Here is an 18,281-nt window from a genome sequence, read left to right as displayed (position 1 = left end):
AGGCAAGAATGAAGATTTGTGCTTGGGTTTGATCTTCCTTCCAGGCAAGTGTCCTTGCCAGAAGGGGGATTATAACCTTGGATACACTGGGGTCCTTCCAGTTCCTTCTTTGCCTGCAAGTCGGAAAAAAGATTTGGGATCAAAGTTCACCAGTGGAGCTTATACCTGCAGGGTGTAGATGCAAAGCCACTGGCTCAGCAGGAGCTGCCCTCAGTCACACTTTGGTTTGTTTCACTCATTTCTTTTTCTCCTCTACCAATGGGAACACTGCTTGGATTTGCAGCCTTGTTGCCCACAGACTCGCAAAAACCCCAAAATACCTTGACTGCATGTGCTGTGAGTTTGCTTGGTGCTGGGACTGGTATGGGCACCCTCAGCTATTCCCAAAGGACACTCGCACCCCAGCCAGCCCCAGACCACCTCTCAGCAGTGACACCATGCAGGTGGAGACGTGGGTGGGTGCACGCTGAGCAAAAGCATCATTCTGGCTCCAGTTTGACATGTCTCTGCTGGGCTGAGGGACGCATATCTCCAGCAGGACATGCTGCTAGAAGGTTTTCCAGTACCCTGCGCAATTTTGGGGCTCCTCCATGCAAGGCAACGAGACACTGGGGAAGGAGTCAGCACCAGCAATTTGGGAATCCCAGACACCCAAGTCCTTTGGTTTGTACAGGACTCAGCCTGCCTGGAGGTTCCTGAGGAAGGGGCAGCTCTGGGCTTATGCGGCCACTGGCCTGTGACCTCCGAAAAATATACCTGATTTCTCAGCCAAGTCCCCAGTGTTGGGTCGGTCCAGATCCTGACTCCGGCAAGAGCTGCAGAGCTCGGCCAGACTCTATGTGACCCTGGGGACTGGGAGCAGGGTACAGATCCTTCGCCTGGCTGTGGGATCAGTGCTGCTCCCAGGCAGGACTGAGACTGGGAATGCGATTAGGGTTGGGATTGAGAGAAGGGCTGGGGGCTTCTTCCTCCCATGGACAACAACATGTGGTCCTGTGAACAGTCTCAGCCCAGCCCATGACCAAAAAGCAAGTCCTTGCCCTTATCCCCTCCTGGTTCACGCACAGCTTGAGCTGCCCATGAGGCAGACAGGGGCTGTGGACCTGCTAGGGACACTTTTGCAGCTTCACGCCATCCCAAATGTGCTTCTGGCTGCCACAGGGACAGTGTTGCTCTCCAACCAACCCCTCTCTCTGCCTGCTGTTCCTTGCCCTCACTCTGCAGAATAACCACAGGACCTGCTGTCCTGCTGTGCTCCCTCAGGATCATGTCGGGACCGCCCCGGGGCTTTTATTACGACGGAGATCAGTGTTATGCTGTAGCAGCTCTTGAGTGCATCATGGGACTGCTTGTGCATTGCTCATGGCTGGCCTACGCTTGTGGCTCATTCTAATCCCAAGTATTGAGTGCTCCTGGATGCATCTCCCCTTGCTGTTGGCCAAAGATCTTGAAGATGGGGTCAGAAAACCCTGTCCCTAATCCCTCCCTTTGGACCTTGGCCCACTGCAGTGTCTCCAGGCTCATTCCGTTCTTCCTGTTATTTCCCAACCACATATGGAGCTGCAATGCCGCCCATCAGTGCTCCCAGATGTGCTCGTCCATGTTTAACAAAGACATTTAGAAGCCCTGAGCCCCACCACCAGCAAATCCCACCATCCCCAGGCACCGCCTCCCAGGGCCAGCCAGATAGTCCCTTCTCATGCTCCAGTTTCTCCACTAATCACTTATTCAACCTGGGCAGCGCTCACCCAGGTGGCCCCACATCAGATGTTTTTGCTGGAAAAGGTGGGTTAGAAGAAGCTCTCTCTTTTGTCTGGGAAAGCGGCTATCCTGTATTCCCAAGTCAGTAACACACTCCCCATCTTCTCATCTTTGTTCCCCACCTGCCACTTTTCCCCCAGTGAATATTTAATTTCACCTGCATGTTCCCCAGGGTGGGGACAGGCTTTATTACCCAGCTGGGATGGGGCTGCCACCAGGACCTGTCTTTCTTGAGGACCCTGAGCCTGCAGCTCTTCCTGGAGCAGGAGGAAAGCCCTGTCTCCTTCATGTCACTGAGTTGAAGTCAGTGTCCACATCAGGTGCAGGGGGTGTAGAAATACATGCCAAAAGGCGACAGATCCCTCAAGCGTGCTGATGGCACATCCTCATTCAGCTTTACCCTGACCCAGGCTCTCAGTGTTTACCCAGATATGGGGTGAGTAAAAGGCACTAGCACGTTGGGAGTTGGGACTCCTGATCTGGTTTCCCCCCTTTGCCTGTGATATCCACCCACTCCTCTGGATGCCTTTACCGTGCCTCATCTCATAGGTACACCTGGTTCTTCTCTGTCTTAGCCCCATAACAGAGGTGACACCTTATACACAGTCTGTAAACATGCAAAACTGGCATTAAATCGTGGGGAACTTATTGCTCCCTCATCTCGAACCCTGGCCCTGCATCTGATTGATTATATGATTATTTCATGTTACTGTAAGTGTCTGGTCGTGCTGAGGGCCTCTATCCCTCCTGCTATCAAAGTAGGCCCCCTAAAATTTCACCACGTGCCTCTGTCCCTGGGGACACTCAAGGCAACATGAATGGATGGAGAACAGCCCTGTGGAGAAGGACTCAGGGATACTGGTGGATGAAAAATTGGACATGAGCCAGCGAAGAGCAGACACGGCACCAGAGGCATGAGGACAGTGGGATGCCAGAGGCACTGGGCAGCCTTGCTGTCTTCTGGAGCGCAGGGCCCCAAGACCAGGCATTGCTCTTCCTCCTTCCTGCCTTGCTGTGCGACACAGCAACAATAAGGAGCGTGTCAGAGTGCAGGGAGGTGGTAGGGCAGCAGGGCAGCAGAGGTGGTGGGGTGGCAGGTAGCAAAGGTGGCAGTGGCAGGGTGGCAGAGTGGCAGGACAACCAGGCTGGGCTGGGCTGGCTCCCCACGCAGCTGCTTGTGCATTGAACCTGCTCGTTCAGGCAGACTATTGCTTCACAATCTGGAGTCCCACAAAGGTGACATCCAAAATCCACACGTTTCCTCAGACAAACAAGGCTACATTCATCTCATGGTGTTAGGAAATCCCTCATTCCATCTTCTGTCACAGAGAAAGCCCTCCCTACCCCTCGCTTTCTTTTTCTCACTGAATTCATTCATGCCTGGAGCTCATTTCATGGTCCTTTCCAGGCACTGCCCACCTGGGGTGACTATTTCAGCACAGGCGCCTGCTCCTCCCCAGGGATGTGGCTGGGTTCCCCCTGCGAGGGGCTGGGGGTGCCCGCACAGTGTGGCCAGAGGCACTGACACCCTTCCCTGCCCTGCTCTCCTCAGGTGGTGCCTCCTGTAAATGGGACACAATGAGGAATGACAGCTCATGGGAGCCTCTCCTTGCTGGGGCCGAAGCAGCCAGCGTCTGACCCTGGCCAGGCTGAGCTCAGGATAGTGGTGGTAGAGTGCTCCCCACCTGAACACACCATTGTGGAGAAATTTCTCTGGCTATACATGGGTTTGTGTGACTGTCATTTCCCTTGTATGCCTGGGAGTGTTTGCAGCCCAGCATGTCACAGCTCTTGGTGCCTACCTGTTTGCACTGGAGGTTGAGTGACACCAGTGATTGGTCAGGGGTGGGAACAGGCTCGCTTGGACCTTGGTTCAACTCCCTCACAGGGTGGCAAACGCAACCCTGTGCAGAGAAGGAGGAACAGCCCCTCTTGCAGTGGGAAGGGATGCAAACCCCCCCTTCATGTTATGTACAGGCAACCTGGGAACAGGGTAGCTAAGTCTGCATGAGACCAAGGTATGGAAGACACATCTCCACTAAAATCCCAGGAGGGTCCCACCACACTGAGTAACTGCCTGCCAGAAAGGGGCTTGCTCCAAAGCCCCAAAGGCAAAATAAGGATGAGCAGCAAAGGACCCCTTCTACCCCCACAGGGCTCTCCCAGCCCCATCTCTGCTCACTACCATTCAGAAAAGAGATTTTTCATTCCTTTTCAGACTCTGGAGACCTCTTCTCACTGGTCATCTAGTCTAGAGGAGAAACAGGAGGTTTGGCAGCTATTAAGAAAGGGATTAATTGCAATCCAGAGAAGATCTTTCTGCTTCTGTGTTAATCCCTGGTGTGGTTGCATCTGTGAGGGTTGCAGATGTGTGCCTTGGAAATACTGGATGGGTAAAGAGAGTGGCAAGAAGAGTCAGGAGTAGGCAGATATGTCCCTGTGGAAACTTGAGAAGAGCCTTAAAGTCAGCAGTGATGCAGGAAGGCAGTGGAAACGATGTTCTGCTAATCCTCAGAGACAAAACTATGGTCTTCTGTATTAGCAGCAGCAGCAAAGGGGAATCATTTTTTCACATAAATCAGTATATTAATGTCTTGGAGTTGATTGACACAGGTTTTCCAGAGCTTAAATGCTTAATGAGTTGAAGTGAGGAGGTAGACATACCTGCAAACAGACTCAGAGGGTGAACGCAGCAGTCCCGTGGAGAAGCCCTGCTCTGTGGTGGTGGGCCCTGGCCAGATGAGGGTCACTCTCTGTGCCTCAATTTAGCCATTTTCTTCCCCAGACTCTGCTGCCGTTCAGTGCTTCAGGGAACAAAACTGGCTCATCCCCTGTGGAACCTCCAGCAGCAGACCTTCCATGTCACAGCATTACATTGCGGCCAATGGCCTCTGGACCACAAGTCCTCGGCACAGGCTGGGCCCCTCAAGCACCTCTGCACCCCAATACCACAGCGATAGGCAGGAAGCTCTGCAGAAACCCCAGCACTGGTGCAATGTGTGCTACATGCAGGGCAGCTGTGAGTAGCAGGAAAAGTGGCTTGCTTTGAAAAAAAAAAATGAGGCAGGCTGCAGGGAGCTGAAGCGTGACTCTGCAGCCTGCAACCCAGCTGGACTGGAAGCCATCTCCTCCTTCAGCCTCCTCTCCTTGGTGATATCTCATTGTTTATTATTTTGTTCACTGTTTTATCCCTTTGTGTAAGCAAGCTCAAAACGTTCTTCTCAGAGCCAGGGGCCCAACCTTCCTTGGCTCACCGCTCCATGTAGAAATGCATTACATTATTCACTTGTGACCATATTATTAAAAACAATCTCAATATACGTCCAGGCTCCTCAGGGCTGTCACAAACTCCTTGTAATGATTAAAAGCAGTTATATATTCATAGCTGTTAATCATGGTAAGTGATACGCTTTCTCTGAGTTTTTCTGTTGCTCAGGGTGTTCTCACCTCCCACCAAACCCACCTCTGGGCTGAGCCCTGTGGCAGGGAGGATGCCCAGGGAGGCCGGTTGAGGCTGAGCCCTGGGTCAAGGACAGTGCCTGGTGGGGTGAGAAGGTGGGACTGACCCCGGGGCAAGGCCCATGCCCAGGGCGCCGGGATGGGGCTGAGCGCTGGGTCGAGGACCATGCCCGGAGGGTGTAGAAGGGCCTGATCCCGGGGCAGGGGCGGTGCCGGGAGGGAGCTGAGCCCGGGGCAAGGGGGACCCCCCAGCCCGGGGCCGACCCCCCGCAGCCCCGGGGGAGCCCGGTGTCCCGCCCGTGTGGGCCGGGGCGGCGGTGACTCAGCCGGGAGAGGCGGGCGAGGAGGAGGAGGAGGAGGAGGAGGAGGAGGAGGAGCAGCAGCAGCAGCAGCAGGAGCTGCCGCAGCCGCCGCGTAGCTGCTCACCTGCCCCCGCTCCGGCCCCGCCATGGCCCGCCGGGTCGCCGCCGTCCTCCTGCTCCTCGCCCTCGGCTGCCTCCTGGGCATCCTCCTGCTCTGCCTCGGCTCCGGGGACACGCGGGGCCCGCCGGGCTTCAAGGTGAGCGGGGCCGGCACGGGGCGGGGGGGGGGGCACCAGGCGCGGAGGGGCCGGGGGCAGCGGGCGCCGTGGGCGGCCCGGGCATGGGGAGGTCGCAGTGGGCACCCCGATCCGCGGGATGCCCGGGGCGGGAGAGGCTCCGGCATCCAGGGGAGGCCACCGGGGATGGGGGGACACCGAGCCGGGGGGCGGGGGGGTGGCAGGGAGCAGCCCGTCACCACCCCCCCCCCCTCCCCGGGCTGTGCAGGGACGGGGCTGCCCCTGCCGCCAGGCCAGCAACGAGCCCCCCGGCCGCGGGGCCACCCGGCCGCCCATCCCCGGCACCTCAGCCCTGCACTTCGAGAGAGGAATCTTTTGGACACACTGAAAACTGGCAGCGGAGTGTCCGGGTGCGGCCCCCCCAGGCCAGAGCAGCCGTGTCAGTGTCTGCTCCTGAGGGTCTGTCTGGGTTGGGGCACCCCTGCACGCCCCCAGCACCGCCCGGCATTCCGGAGCTCCAGCTGCATCGCCCGGGCCAGTGCTGCTGGATGAGAACTGCACTTCCCTATGAAAATGAGCTGCTTTTTTTTTCTTTTTCATTGTAAATTCAGATGCTGAAAGGAGTTCCCATGCAGTTTCTCATTGGCCAAGTCCCCCAGCTGAATCTTCTGCAGCCCAAGTCTTTTGTTTTAAAAAAATGCATATGCTTTTCAATGATAGATGGAGCTATCCCGTGAGAAGCAGGCTCTTGTCCTGGAAAATGGTTCATCCGAAACCCCCTTTTTCTCATCTCAAGCAATTTGCTTGGAAACTTTCTGAGCCTGCCTGAATGCCAGATGTGTTGTCTTCTCTCTGGGTTCGTCAGATGTAATGAAGATGAGGTTGAGAAAGTGAGCTGGCTTAGCCAAGACAATACTTGCTGCTGTTAGTATAACTAGCAATGATTAACTCTTTCATTGTGAGACCTTTCTTTGCCACCCATTGCCATGTGCTGGGGCATCTTGGGCAGTGCCCTTAGCTGGTTTCAAAATGGATTTTGTCTCTTTGGACACAGGGGAATTAGATGGATTGGTACTGAGAGCCCTATGTGCAGCCTGGGAAGCCTTTTTGCCTCCTGGTTCCAAACTGGAGCTTTGGTTTTAATCCAGATGTAACCCCAGAAATTTAATTTTTGTGCTTTTTGTGCTTTTTCTCTCTCCGAGTGGTAGCACCTTCCAGTCTGCAGGCAGTGGTGCAGTTTGGGGCTGAGCATCCCCAAGCATTCACGTGGGTCCTGGCCCTGCTCCACCCAAGGCTGCGCTGCCTGGCTGGGGGACCTGGGGTTCTGCACCATTCCTGGATGTGCCAAGTGCATGCAAGGCCCAGCACAGCGCACGTGGTGAAGTGCTGCGCGCCAGAGCTCAGCACCAGCGTCGCGGTGGTGCCTGTTCCTGTGGGGCTGGTGCCAGGTAGTCACCAAGGTGTTTGCTTTTGCACAAAGCTCAGGGCTGTTTTGGGTATGCAAAGGTTTGTCTTAGTCTAACTCAGCCCAAAATATGCCAATACAGTTTAGAGGAGGTTGGTCTTGCTGTGGGGGACCCTGGGCACATCCTCCCACCTACCTGGGCAAGACGTGGTCTTTGCTGGCTCAGTCCACATTAGCAGCAGCTGCTGAGTGATAGCACTGTTCACTGCTGAGCTACAGCTCCATGTCTTCCCTTTCAAGCTCCTTTGCTTGGAATATAGCACTAAAAATACCCTGGATTAGTTATCCTGCTGCTGGAGAAACTGATCTGAGGAGCACAGTGTTCCCCTTCCCTCGTGGGTCCTCAGCGGGGCTTACGGCACCACCGCCTGATGGCTTGGACCTGTTGCCTTCTCTTGACAACCCTTTTTTTCCTTCTTTTGGCAAATCTCTTTACTGGCTGTTACAAAGCCTGCTGGACTATTGCCCTGCCAGCCGTCCTGGGGAAGCTGTGGTTCCCACGGCAGGAAGGAAACCTGTCATAACCCACTGCAGACCTTGGGGTCCCTTGGGTCTTGCCACCCTCAAGGGAGGTGGGATGTTGTGGGGCAGGGATGAGCCCCTGCTGCACTATGGGGCAGCTCGGAGAGCCCATGGGGTGGACAGCTGGCAGCCCAGACGTGGCCACGGGGCATGGTACCAGGCTGCAGCAAGTTGGGCAGTGCCCAGTGTCCCCCTCTGCCTCCTCCCCTGGGGTGTGGGACATTTCTGGGCAGAGCCATGCACTCACTAGGAGCCCTGAATCCTACCCATGACGTTATGGCCCCGTGGCCTTTGGGGACATCACCACCCTCGGCATCCCCCCTGCAGGGGCTTTGGGATGGAGGAGCCCTGGCTCGGGCTGGGCTGAGCAATGCTGTGGTGGGGCAAAGCCCGCATGGCCATGGGTGACCCAGGAGGCAGCGGGGCCAGGGGTGGCACAGCGACACTGTCCCAGTGTGGGGCCATGCCGTGAACCCCTGTGTCCCCCAGCCCTGTGGCGTCACCAGGGTCTGGTCAGGGGGGTCCTGTTGTTAGAAAAATCCTTCATCCCCGTGCCACCAGGAGATGCTGGGGTTGGGGACTGTCCCGTGGGCTGGGGCCAGGGCTACAAACATGTGCAAGACCCTGCCAAGCCCCAGAGTCCTGTCAGGCACACATGGCAGGGTGGATGAGAGAGATATTGGAAGCCAGGTGCCAGTGCAGGATCATGCCAGGGAATCCTTGTGTCCCTCCAGCCCTTGTTTCCAGCCCACTTATTGGCAGGCGCAGAATGCCTCAGCTGGAAGAGCTGAGGGCAGTGCTTACGCTGCAAATCACTAAGAAGATGGGCTTTCAGCTGGGTTTCTCCCTCCCAGGGCTTCCTGTCTGCTGGGTCCCTGCCTGTGCCCGTGCCTGTGCCTGTGCCTGCCCTGCCTGTGCCCCTTCATGGCCGCGAGCCACAGCTTGGCCACAGATCGTGCCTGCACGGCAGCTTGCTCTGCCCTGGGTGGTGCAATGGCCCCGATGCCTGAGCACAGGGGCTCTGACCATCACAGGGGCTGGCACCATCACAGACCTGCTGTGGGTGACCCTGTCCCCAGTTTCCATGCGGGTGCTGGAGGCGTATGTGTGCCTTTGGGTCCGGAGGAAGGGATGGGACCTCTCCTTCATCCCTGGGGACCCTCTTGGTTCTCCAGGTCAGCCTCAGCCCCTTTGTGTGCACACGCCTGTACAGGTGCCTTCCCCTGATCACCGCTTCCAGTGCTGCCCCTCGGGGACAGGCTGGGGTGCAAAACCCTGCAGCCCCCCCAGGGACCAGGGCAGAGGGGGCTGGCATGAGGCTGTGGCAGCTCCTCTCATGCTGGGGCAGCTGACGAGTGAGCCGTGGCATCGGCGACTGGCTGGGCGCTGGGCACTCCCTGCGGCTGGCAGCACCCACCGCGCTGTGGTGGTTTGTGTTGTCGCACGTCGTTAGCGAAGCTGAGCCCAAGCACTGCTGCTTCCACTGCTGGGGCCGGGCCACCGCCGGTCAGGGGGGGTCCTGTGGACCATCCCTCGCTCATAAGTCCTGTGGCTGCTGCCCATATTTGCCACCCCGCACCTGGCAGCGACGGGCTCTGCCTGTGTAGAGGCGAGGGTCCGAGAGGAGAGACCCCCACTGTGACCCACAGGCGTTGGTGGGAAAGGGCACTGTGATGCCCCTGCATCGGGCGGCTGGTTCTGCAACCTGCCCTGGCAGTGTCAGTGTCACCCCCAGCGTGACACCTCCCTGCAGGGCTTGCCCAGGGTGCGGGATTGGTGCCACCTCTTGCTGCTGGCTGCCCGCAGAGTCTCAGTTGCAGCCACGTGTGTTCCACTTCCCCGGGCCTGAGCAGGCAGCGCAGCTGCCCCAGGCACACACACACACACACGTGCCTGCACGGGTGCACACACGCATGCGTGCCCACATGCACCATGTGTGCACACCTACCTAAATGCATGTACACACAGACACACGTGCACCCACATGCACACAAACACATTGGCACCCCTGTGGGCATGTACGCCTCACCTATGCACAGCCACATGCTTGCACCTCCACACCTAAATTCACACACGTGTGTATGTCCATGCACACACACCCCACCATGCATGATGGCAGGCACACACACCACCTGCATACATCCGTGCACATGTGCACCTACATACGTGCAGCCACCATGCATGCAACCTCCCCCCACCCGTGCCAGCCCATGCATGCACCTCCGTGTCAGCCCTCTGTGGGGCTGGAAGCAGGGCCCAGCTGAGTCAGCCCTGACAAAGGTGGGAAGAAATCCCCTCAACCAGGTTTTTCCCCACTCCTCGCAGGCTCCCAGGGCTTGTCCTGCCAACCCTGGGTCCAGCCGTGTGTCCAAGCTCCCATGGCCATGTCCGTTCCTGTGGCAGGGTCAGGCTGGCATCCCCAGCACTGTTCCTTGTGGGCTGTCCTCATTCCTGGTGTGTGGCACTAGGTGTCCCTGGTGCTGTGGGTCATCCTCCCTGCCTCTTGATCCATTTCTTAGCTCCTGCCACACCGTAGGTATCCCCATCTCCAGCCTCACATCCCCAACACAGGCTGCAGCCCCCACATGGCATCCCAGGGCTGGGAACCCCTCTTGGGGTTCCAGCTGTGCACAGCCTTGGGTTTGGGAGCGACCTGTCGATGCTGCTTTCCCTTTGGGGACAGCATTGTCACCCTGCTAATGCTAATGTCACTCCATGTGCTATCTGGGGTGGTGCGGTGCCCTGTGAGGACACTGGGGACATCTGCATGGTGGCCACAGGGCGCATGGGCACATGTGTGGCAGAGGTGGGCAAGGGCTGCGGTTGGACCCTCACTGGGTCCTTTGTGCCAGCACCCACTTGCGAGGACTGGGACAGTAAAGGAGACGTGCTGAGGGGACTGTGGGGCTGGGAGCCAGTGGTGACATGCCAGTGGGCATCCCCTGGGACAGACGGCTTTGCTGGGGCAGACTCAGCATCCTTTACTGCTTGTGCTTGTGCCTGGCAGGTGCCGGCCCATCCCAAGGTGCAGGGGTACCCACAGGCTCAGGGGCAGGCAGGCAAGGCAGAGGGTGCTATGGTGGGGAGGGACTGGGGGGACACTCGGTGCCAGGGGGTGCGTGGCCCATGGCACGCTGGGCAGAGAAGGGGGCTGAGAGCTTCCCCGAGGCTGCCCAGAGCACTGACCCCAGCACCCAGCCCAGAAGTGGCCCAAACTGGGAGTCCTGCTTCCCAGCTTTGTGCTTTAGAGAAGCAGTTGGGCAGGGGTGCTGTCACAGCCCCCCTTCCTCCTCTCTGCAGTGTTCAGTATTGCTGGGATCTGGCCCCCCACACCAGTGCCATGGCACACAAGCTCCAGTCTAGCTACAGATGGGGATTCTCTGCTGGCTAGTAGCTTTTGGCCCAGGGCAAGCCCCTGATCATTAACGGGAGCCAGGGAAGGCTGGAGGTGGGTCACCCATTGGAAATGGTTCCCTGGGGGTACCACTGGTGTGGGGCCTTGAGTTCATGTAGGAATGAGGGTTGCCTATAAGCAGAGATCCTAGGCATCTCTGTCTGTGCCCTGACGCTTTATTTCTGCTGCCTGAGCAGGCCAAAACCCAACCCTGCAGCCACATGGGCTGGAGCCCACTCTGCAGCTGGCAGGGACAGGGATGGATGGGGACAAGGATGGGACCAGGGGCACCCACCAGGCAGGGCTGGGGTGGCTCCCAGGTATTGGAGAGGGAAAGGAGCTGGCTGCTGCAGCCCTGGGACTCCACCCGGATCCGGGCAGGGCATGCAGCAGACAGAGCTTTTGTACAAGCCAGATTTAATCCTTAGGTGGTTTCATGGCAGAGGTACTCAACCTGGGCAGCGCTGGATCCCGCCTTGCTTTCCCCAGACACACAGCCTCCTCTCTGGCAGCGAAGCAGCCCCAGCGCCGGTGGGGCGGTGGAGGGGGGCAGCACAGGCAGCCCCGAGCCCGTGGGTGGTGGGAGGCGAGGGAGAGGGGTCCGCCTGACAGGGATGAAGGCTGCATGGGGTAGCCCAGCCCTGGGAGCTGGGTAACCTTGTTTGGCAGGAGGGAACGGGGTTATTTATAGCCGGAGAATGGCCGAGCCATACAAGGGCAGGAGAGATGAGGTGCCTAGCTGTCCTTCTTTGGCAAGCTGCATCCCTGAGGGACCACTCCCAGGTGTCCCTCGCTCCTCCACTGGCCCCAGGGACCTTCTAGCACAGCTCAGCACAGATGTCTGCTGGCCAGGAGGATGCTGCGGGGAGATGGGAGCAAGCAGTGGGGGAAGAGCCTCCCAGTCTCTGCTCAAGGAGGCAAGGGGCTCCTCATGCCCAAAAAAGCCAGAGTCCCTCTGCTGTGCCAAGCGGCATCCTGGGGTGGCTAGTATCCCTGGCTGGGGAGGGCACACACTCCCAGCTGCATCCTGGGCAGGGTCCCATGCAGGCGGGCACGGGCAAGGCCACGCCAATGCTGAGCTGAATGGTGCCCACCTCTGCCGATGATCTTGAAGCTGCTGGGCAGGGCACTGCCAGGACAGGACTGGCCGACCACAGCATGTTGTTGAGGCCCAGCGCCTTCCTTTGGGATGGCCTGGGGCAGCTGAGGGGTCTTCTGCCTCCAGGCCTGACCTACTGCCTCCGCTCCCCCCGCAGTATGGCATCGTGCTGGACGCCGGGTCTTCCCACACAGCCATGTTCATCTACAAGTGGCCTGCAGACAAGGAGAACGACACCGGGGTGGTCAGCGAGCACAGCATGTGCGATGTGGAGGGTAAGGGCTGTCTCAGTCCCCTGTCTGGCAGGAGGGTCTGTCACACCCTCTGTGGGCAGGGCACTGTGATGGTGCAAATGACCTTGCAATGCCTATCTGCCTCCTTGTGTACCAGTGCACTGAGGTGTTATAAGGGATCTAGCTCTGTTCCCAAAACCTCCCCATCTCCTCTCCAAGGCTTGCAGCCATGCATGCCTGTGGTTTATCTTTTCCTGGCATATGTTGAACTGCCAGCAAACAATTCAGTTCCCTGCCTAACCCAGTGAGGAGTGAGAGGTGGTTTTCCACTCTCCATTTAAGCCACCTTTCCCAGGCTGTCAGCCAACAGGGGATGTGGCATGGGCAGGGAGATATGGCTGGACTCTGGATGGCTCCATGCCCACAGAAACCTGCAGCACCTACCTTTTTAAGGGCCTGGGAGGGGAAAAGCTGCCCACCGAACATCTTCCCACTGAGCGTCATCCCACCACCTGTAGGGACCAGTGCTGTTTCCTTTCCACAGGTCCCGGCATCTCCAGCTACAGCTCCAACCCTCCAGCTGCTGGGACAAGCTTGGTGCAATGCCTGAACCAGGGTCTGAGAGATGTGCCCAAGGAGAAGCATGTGGGCACCCCGCTCTACCTGGGTGCCACAGCCGGCATGCGCCTGCTCAAGTGAGTGCTTGCTCTGGCTGTGCCAGCTGCCTGGGGGGAACTGCCATGTCACCCTGTCATCTTGCCACCCATGGCAGGGGTGGGGATGGTGAAGGACGTCTGCAATGTTGCCCCTTTGCCAGGTGAAGCTCCTAACCCTCCCAGCTGCCTGGCTCCGTGTTCCTTACAGAGGTGCTCCTGCCTTTCAGAGCAGGAGATGCTCTGCAGGGCACAGCCAGCACGTATCTGGGTGGAAAGGGGCTGGTGTGGGGCCAGCACGAGGATAACCCACCCAGTCTTTTTGGCAAGCCAGGAGGAAAGTCAGCCTGCACCCACTGCCAGTCTGATGGGACGGAGTGAGGTTACCCCATGAAAACAACACAGAGGAGGAAGTTGTGCCCGCCTCTCCCGGCCACAGGGTATGGCTCAGGAGGAGGGAACACACCTCCACCCCTGCTGCTTGCCTCCTTCTCCAGCCGAGTCAAGGGGAATTAGCTGGGTTTTTTGGGGGGACATCCCCACAGGTACCTGAGTGAGACCCACCTGCCTCCTGCCCTGTGTGCCATGGCAGGGCTGGGCCCCGAGGGCTGTGCGAGCATCGGGGCCTCCACTCACAGCACCCCAGCACAGCCCTGCCACTCTGCCCTCTTGCCTGGCCCGCAGCATCGCGAACCCGCAGGCGTCGGATGCCGTCCTCAGCGCTGTGGCAGCCACGCTGAAGTCATACCCCTTCAATTTCCGGGGCGCAAAGATCCTGTCGGGGGAAGAGGAAGGGGTCTTCGGCTGGGTCACCGCAAACTACCTCCTCGAGAACTTCATCAAGGTGGGCAGGGGATTGTGGTGCCCAGCGGGGATGGTTGTGGCGACCAGGCTGTCCTGCAGCTTATCACATCCTTACACTCACTCTTGTCTTCCTTGCTCAGCGTGGGTGGCTTGGGGAGTGGATTCAGCCCCAGAAGAAGACCCTGGGGGCCATGGACTTCGGGGGTGCTTCCACACAGATCACCTTTGAAACCAGGGACACCATTGAAGACCCCAGAAACGAGGTGATGCTGAAGCTGTACGGCCAGGAGTACAAAGTATATACCCACAGCTTCCTCTGCTATGGAAGAGACCAGGTCCTCAAGAGGCTGCTCTCGAAGCTCCTCCAGGTACTGGTATGCGCTTGATGGGGATACTGGCTGTCATCACCCCACTGTTGCCTCCTGACTCTGGTGTTTATACAGGGTTGTCCCCCAGCCCTGGCTCTAGGACAGCCCCTTCAGGCCAGCTGTACACCTTTCCCAGCCAACTCTTGGGTTTTGCCCCCAACCCCCTCCTGTGGTTTCAGGGCTTCCTCCCACCCTCTTCATAAGGTGCTGTACCCCTTGGCCAGAGCCAAGACATCCCGAGTCATCTCGAGACACTTGTGGCAATGCCAGCTCCGCATCTCACTGCCCAAGCTCCCTTGCAACTCCCCAGAAGGGAAACACAGGCAGGCAGGCAGGCAGTGGTGCCGGTGCTGTGCAGCAGCAGTGGGGGAGCCAGGGCTACGGCACAGATCACACGGCCCATGTGTTGCTTCTCTAGCAGGCTGAGAGCTACCAAGCCACTGTCCCCAATCCCTGCTGGCCCACGGGCTACCACAAGAGCCTGTCACTGAGCAGCGTCTACAACAGCCCCTGCACAGAGAAGGAGAGGCCAAGCCTTGCCCTCAACACCACTGTCACTGTTGTTGGCACTGGGAACGGGAGCCTGTGCGCTCTGCACGTCAGCAAGCTCTTCAACTTCACCACCTGCTCCTTCTCCCACTGCTCCTTCGATGGCATTTTCCAGCCTGAGGTTTCAGGAAACTTCATTGTAAGTCCCGGCATGGAGTGGGGTGGTGGGTGGGCAGATGTCCCCAACCCCCCGGCATCACAGAGTGGCAAAGCCCCAGCTCTGCAAGAGCAGTCTCTTGTTCCCACCATGCCAGTCAGAGCAGCTGTTCATGGTGAGAAGGTTTGCTTCCAGTCTGTCCCACAGCTGCCTCCTTTCCTCCATCAGGCCTTCTCTGCCTTCTTCTACACGGTGGACTTCATCCAGACAGTGATGGGGAGAACTGTGCGCTTGCCCAGTGACCTGAAGGATGCTGCTGAGATTATTTGTGCCACCAGCTGGAGTGAGGTGAGCCCCGCAGGCACTGCATGGAGGAGAGGGCTGCCTCGTTTGGGGCATCACCCGGGCTCTGAGAGCAGCCCTTGGAGGGGGCTGGGTGTCCTGGCACCCATGGAGTCGGGGAAGGGTGGGTGATGGCTCTCACATGGGACCAAGAGAGACTCAGGTAGGTATGGGCAGCACCTTGGCCAGCCAGATGTAACCATCCAGAGCTTCAGGCCATGGCAACAAAACCTGGACCCTGCTGGCTTGACCCCTTTTCTCTCTCCCTCCATGCATCCCGTCCAGCTGCTCCAGAAAGCCCCCAAGCTGGAGAAGAGGCTGTCGGATTACTGCGCTGTCAGCACATTCGTTTATTTGCTCACCACCGAAGGCTACAACTTCAACAACCATTCCTTCCCCAACATTGCCTTCCAAAAGAAGGTAGGTAACACCAGAGCACATCCCCATCCCATGGTACCTGCCTGTAGTTAGGCCAAAAAGCACTGCAGGAGTGAAGATCCCACACCAAGGAAGAGCCAAGGAATGTGAAGAAAGATCTTGGGGAACAGGGGAAGGATGGAACTCCCAGGTTTTGGGTGGATCTTCTGGGAGATGGAAAAAAGCAAGCTGAGCTGACTGTGGGGTGATCATGGAGACAGGAATTTCAAGGTCCTCCAGGTCCTTCCTTGGCCCTCAAGACACCAGCCATCTCAAAAAACTCTTTGCCCTTGTTTGTTGGGAAGTTATCTCAGGGCAGGATCCCATCTTTGCCAAGTCTCCTCATCTGCACGCATCATGGGAGGGGCAGTGAGATCAGCAGTGGATGAGAACCTGCTCCCATCAGATGAGCCCAGCACAGCATGGGCTGGTCACTGCTTTGCCCCCGGGCTGGCTGGACCCACAGGCAAGCGAGGGCTCAGGGGGCTGTGAACTGCCTCAAACACCTCTTCTCCATTGGGATGACAGTAAGGTGATCCCTGGAATGTCTGAGGGCCATGGAGCTGGGTTGAGCAGGGTGGTGACCATGCCATGCTGTTTCCACAGGCAGGAGAAACCTCCATCGGCTGGGCCTTGGGCTACATGCTGAACCTCACTAACATGATCCCAGCAGAGAAGCCCTCTTCCCACAAAAGCATGCTGTACAACTACTGGGTCGTCCTCATCCTGCTCTTTGTGGTCACCACCCTGATATCTCTGGTGACTGCCATCTGCCTGCTCCGGCGCAGCAAGTCCCTTGCAATCTAACAGCAGAGACAGGGTGGGCCTTGTCTGCACGACCCAGCACCAATCCTTCCTACTGGAGTCTTCATGACCTCAACACTTGGGATGCCGCAAGTGCTCAGAGACGTCTTCCTCCAAAACCCGATGCTGCCTGTCCCAGAAGGAAAGCTGTCCCATTTTGCCCTCCCCTTGCCTTCAAGCTGCAGAAAGGGTGGGACAGAAGAGGACCGCTGTCTCTGCAGGAGAATGGTTTCCCAGTGTTACTCAGGGATGGACCTGGAGCAGGCTCGGGATTTGGATGTTCAGATCTGGGGCAGCTTTCTGCTGCCAGACCTGGGCTGGACGGGGCCAGTGAGTCCAGACAAGAGCACGATTTACTCTCACATGTATGGGGTGGGTGGGAAGTATTACTTATGCTGTCCTTATAGTTGACCTCGCTAGCACGTTCCTGGAGCATCAGCCCTGACTTCCAGGGAGCTCTGGGCATCACTCAGAGCCCATGCTGTCTTTCTGGATGATGTACAAAACCCACTGACCTTCCCAAGGGCCAAATCTTGGCCTGGACTTCCACTGGCCTCAGAACAGGGGCTTTGGGTAGACCCTTAGCAACCCATCCCTCAGGGTGACCTCTTCAGCAACCAGATGCAGTGCCTTTCCCATCCCTGTGGTTCCTAAGCCAGTCTCACCTTTGCCACAGCCAGAGCCTCCTCCATCCCCCAGCAATGGCACAAAAAGCCCCTGTGGCTCCCTGGAGCTTGGCTGTGCCAGCAGAGGCGATGGGCTTGCTGCAGGAGTGGGGCCTTGCACTGCTTTAGGATTTGAGTCCTGTACCACTCCACACCAGGCAGCTGGGAAGATGAGCCTTCATTTCCAAATGAGTAAAAACAGGGACATGCAAACATGCAGAAAGTTTGGTTTGGTTGGTTTTTTTTTTTTTTTTTTATAATCAGAAATAAATCTTTGTAACCACTCCTATGGCTCTGTGGCTCTTAATCAGCAGCGGGCTGATCAAGCCTGGCTGCCTCACAGGGCTGGAGCCACTTACATTGTCTACTTGGACACAGGCTGCAGGTCAGACTCTGCCTGTAGGTCTCAGTCCTTCGCAGCCAGCCCAGTGCTGAGTCCCCACCACGGTTTCATATGCTCCGCCAGCCCGGAGAATCTCCCAAGGTGGACCAAGATGGGCTTGAAACCTCACTCCAGACTCAGGCCCACCCAGAGGTGGAAGTTTCAACCAGCCATGGTTGCAAAGTTGAGGTTTCCCAAGCGCTAGAGGTCCAGTCACCCCAAAGGTGTGAGCAGGCAGTGCTGAAGCTGGCTCTGTCCCATGCATTCACCGCTGTGCTCATGGCCACAGCCTCCACACAAGGAAAACACATGGGGAGCCTCTGCTCCCAGGGGTGTGGGTCTGGCACCCAGCAGGGCAGGACAGCAGCCTGCAGGGTTGGCAATTTGGGCACACAGTCGCTGGCAGCTCCGAGTCACCACGGCACGCATCCAGCTGCACAGGACCCGTCCCGACTCCTCAAGCCCACCTGAAAAGAGCCTCCTGCCCTGCCATGCTCCTCTTCACGCCCCAGGAGAGGAGTGGCTTTAGCGAGAGTTGCAGTTCCTCACTGCTCTCCTCGCTCTCACAGGTGGCACCAGCTCTGCTCCACAGCTTTACTCACTTACCAACACCCTTTCCTGCTCCAGCGTGCTTGGCTTAACCTGCCTGTTCCCCTCATCCGCTTTGCTTTTAGTTGTTCCACTGGCTGCTCTCTGCACAGGGCAAACACAATTCCAGGTCAGATGATG

General features: G+C 57.9%; 1 protein-coding gene across 2 annotated transcripts; it reads left to right on the top strand.

Moving 5' to 3' along the window:
* The first annotated feature begins 5,582 nt into the window (after positions 1-5,582).
* On the top strand, positions 5,583-17,455 carry ENTPD2 (ectonucleoside triphosphate diphosphohydrolase 2). Of its 2 annotated transcripts, none has more exons than XM_042786900.1 (9): positions 5,583-5,779; positions 12,396-12,513; positions 13,016-13,166; positions 13,809-13,968; positions 14,069-14,296; positions 14,718-14,984; positions 15,171-15,290; positions 15,570-15,704; positions 16,308-17,455. In XM_042786900.1, exons 1-9 carry the CDS (start codon positions 5,669-5,671, stop codon positions 16,506-16,508), a joined length of 1,491 nt encoding a protein of 496 aa, XP_042642834.1. In that variant the 5' UTR covers positions 5,583-5,668; the 3' UTR covers positions 16,509-17,455. The 2 variants fall into 2 exon arrangements, with proteins under 2 accessions (XP_042642834.1, XP_042642833.1); XM_042786899.1 differs by having other exon boundaries at positions 14,715-14,984.
* The last annotated feature ends 826 nt before the right edge of the window (positions 17,456-18,281 follow it).

Source organism: Tyto alba, unplaced genomic scaffold (assembly GCF_018691265.1).
Source record: "Tyto alba isolate M040663 unplaced genomic scaffold, T.alba_DEE_v4.0 Super-Scaffold_11, whole genome shotgun sequence".
Classification (NCBI taxonomy): domain Eukaryota; kingdom Metazoa; phylum Chordata; class Aves; order Strigiformes; family Tytonidae; genus Tyto; species Tyto alba.
The sequence above is the reverse complement of the archived record's forward strand: the minus strand, read 5'-3'. Positions and strand labels throughout refer to the sequence as shown.

Excerpts from the sequence above, each read along its gene's own strand:
- ENTPD2 (XM_042786899.1), top strand. The coding sequence starts at position 5,669 with ATGGCCCGCCGGGTCGCCGCCGTCCTCCTGCTCCTCGCCCTCGGCTGC. Across the intron at positions 13,969-14,068 it reads TCCTCGAGAACTTCATCAAG|CGTGGGTGGCTTGGGGAGTG; the intron begins GTGGGCAGGGGA and ends TTCCTTGCTCAG. Across the intron at positions 14,297-14,714 it reads TGCTCTCGAAGCTCCTCCAG|CAGGCTGAGAGCTACCAAGC; the intron begins GTACTGGTATGC and ends TTGCTTCTCTAG.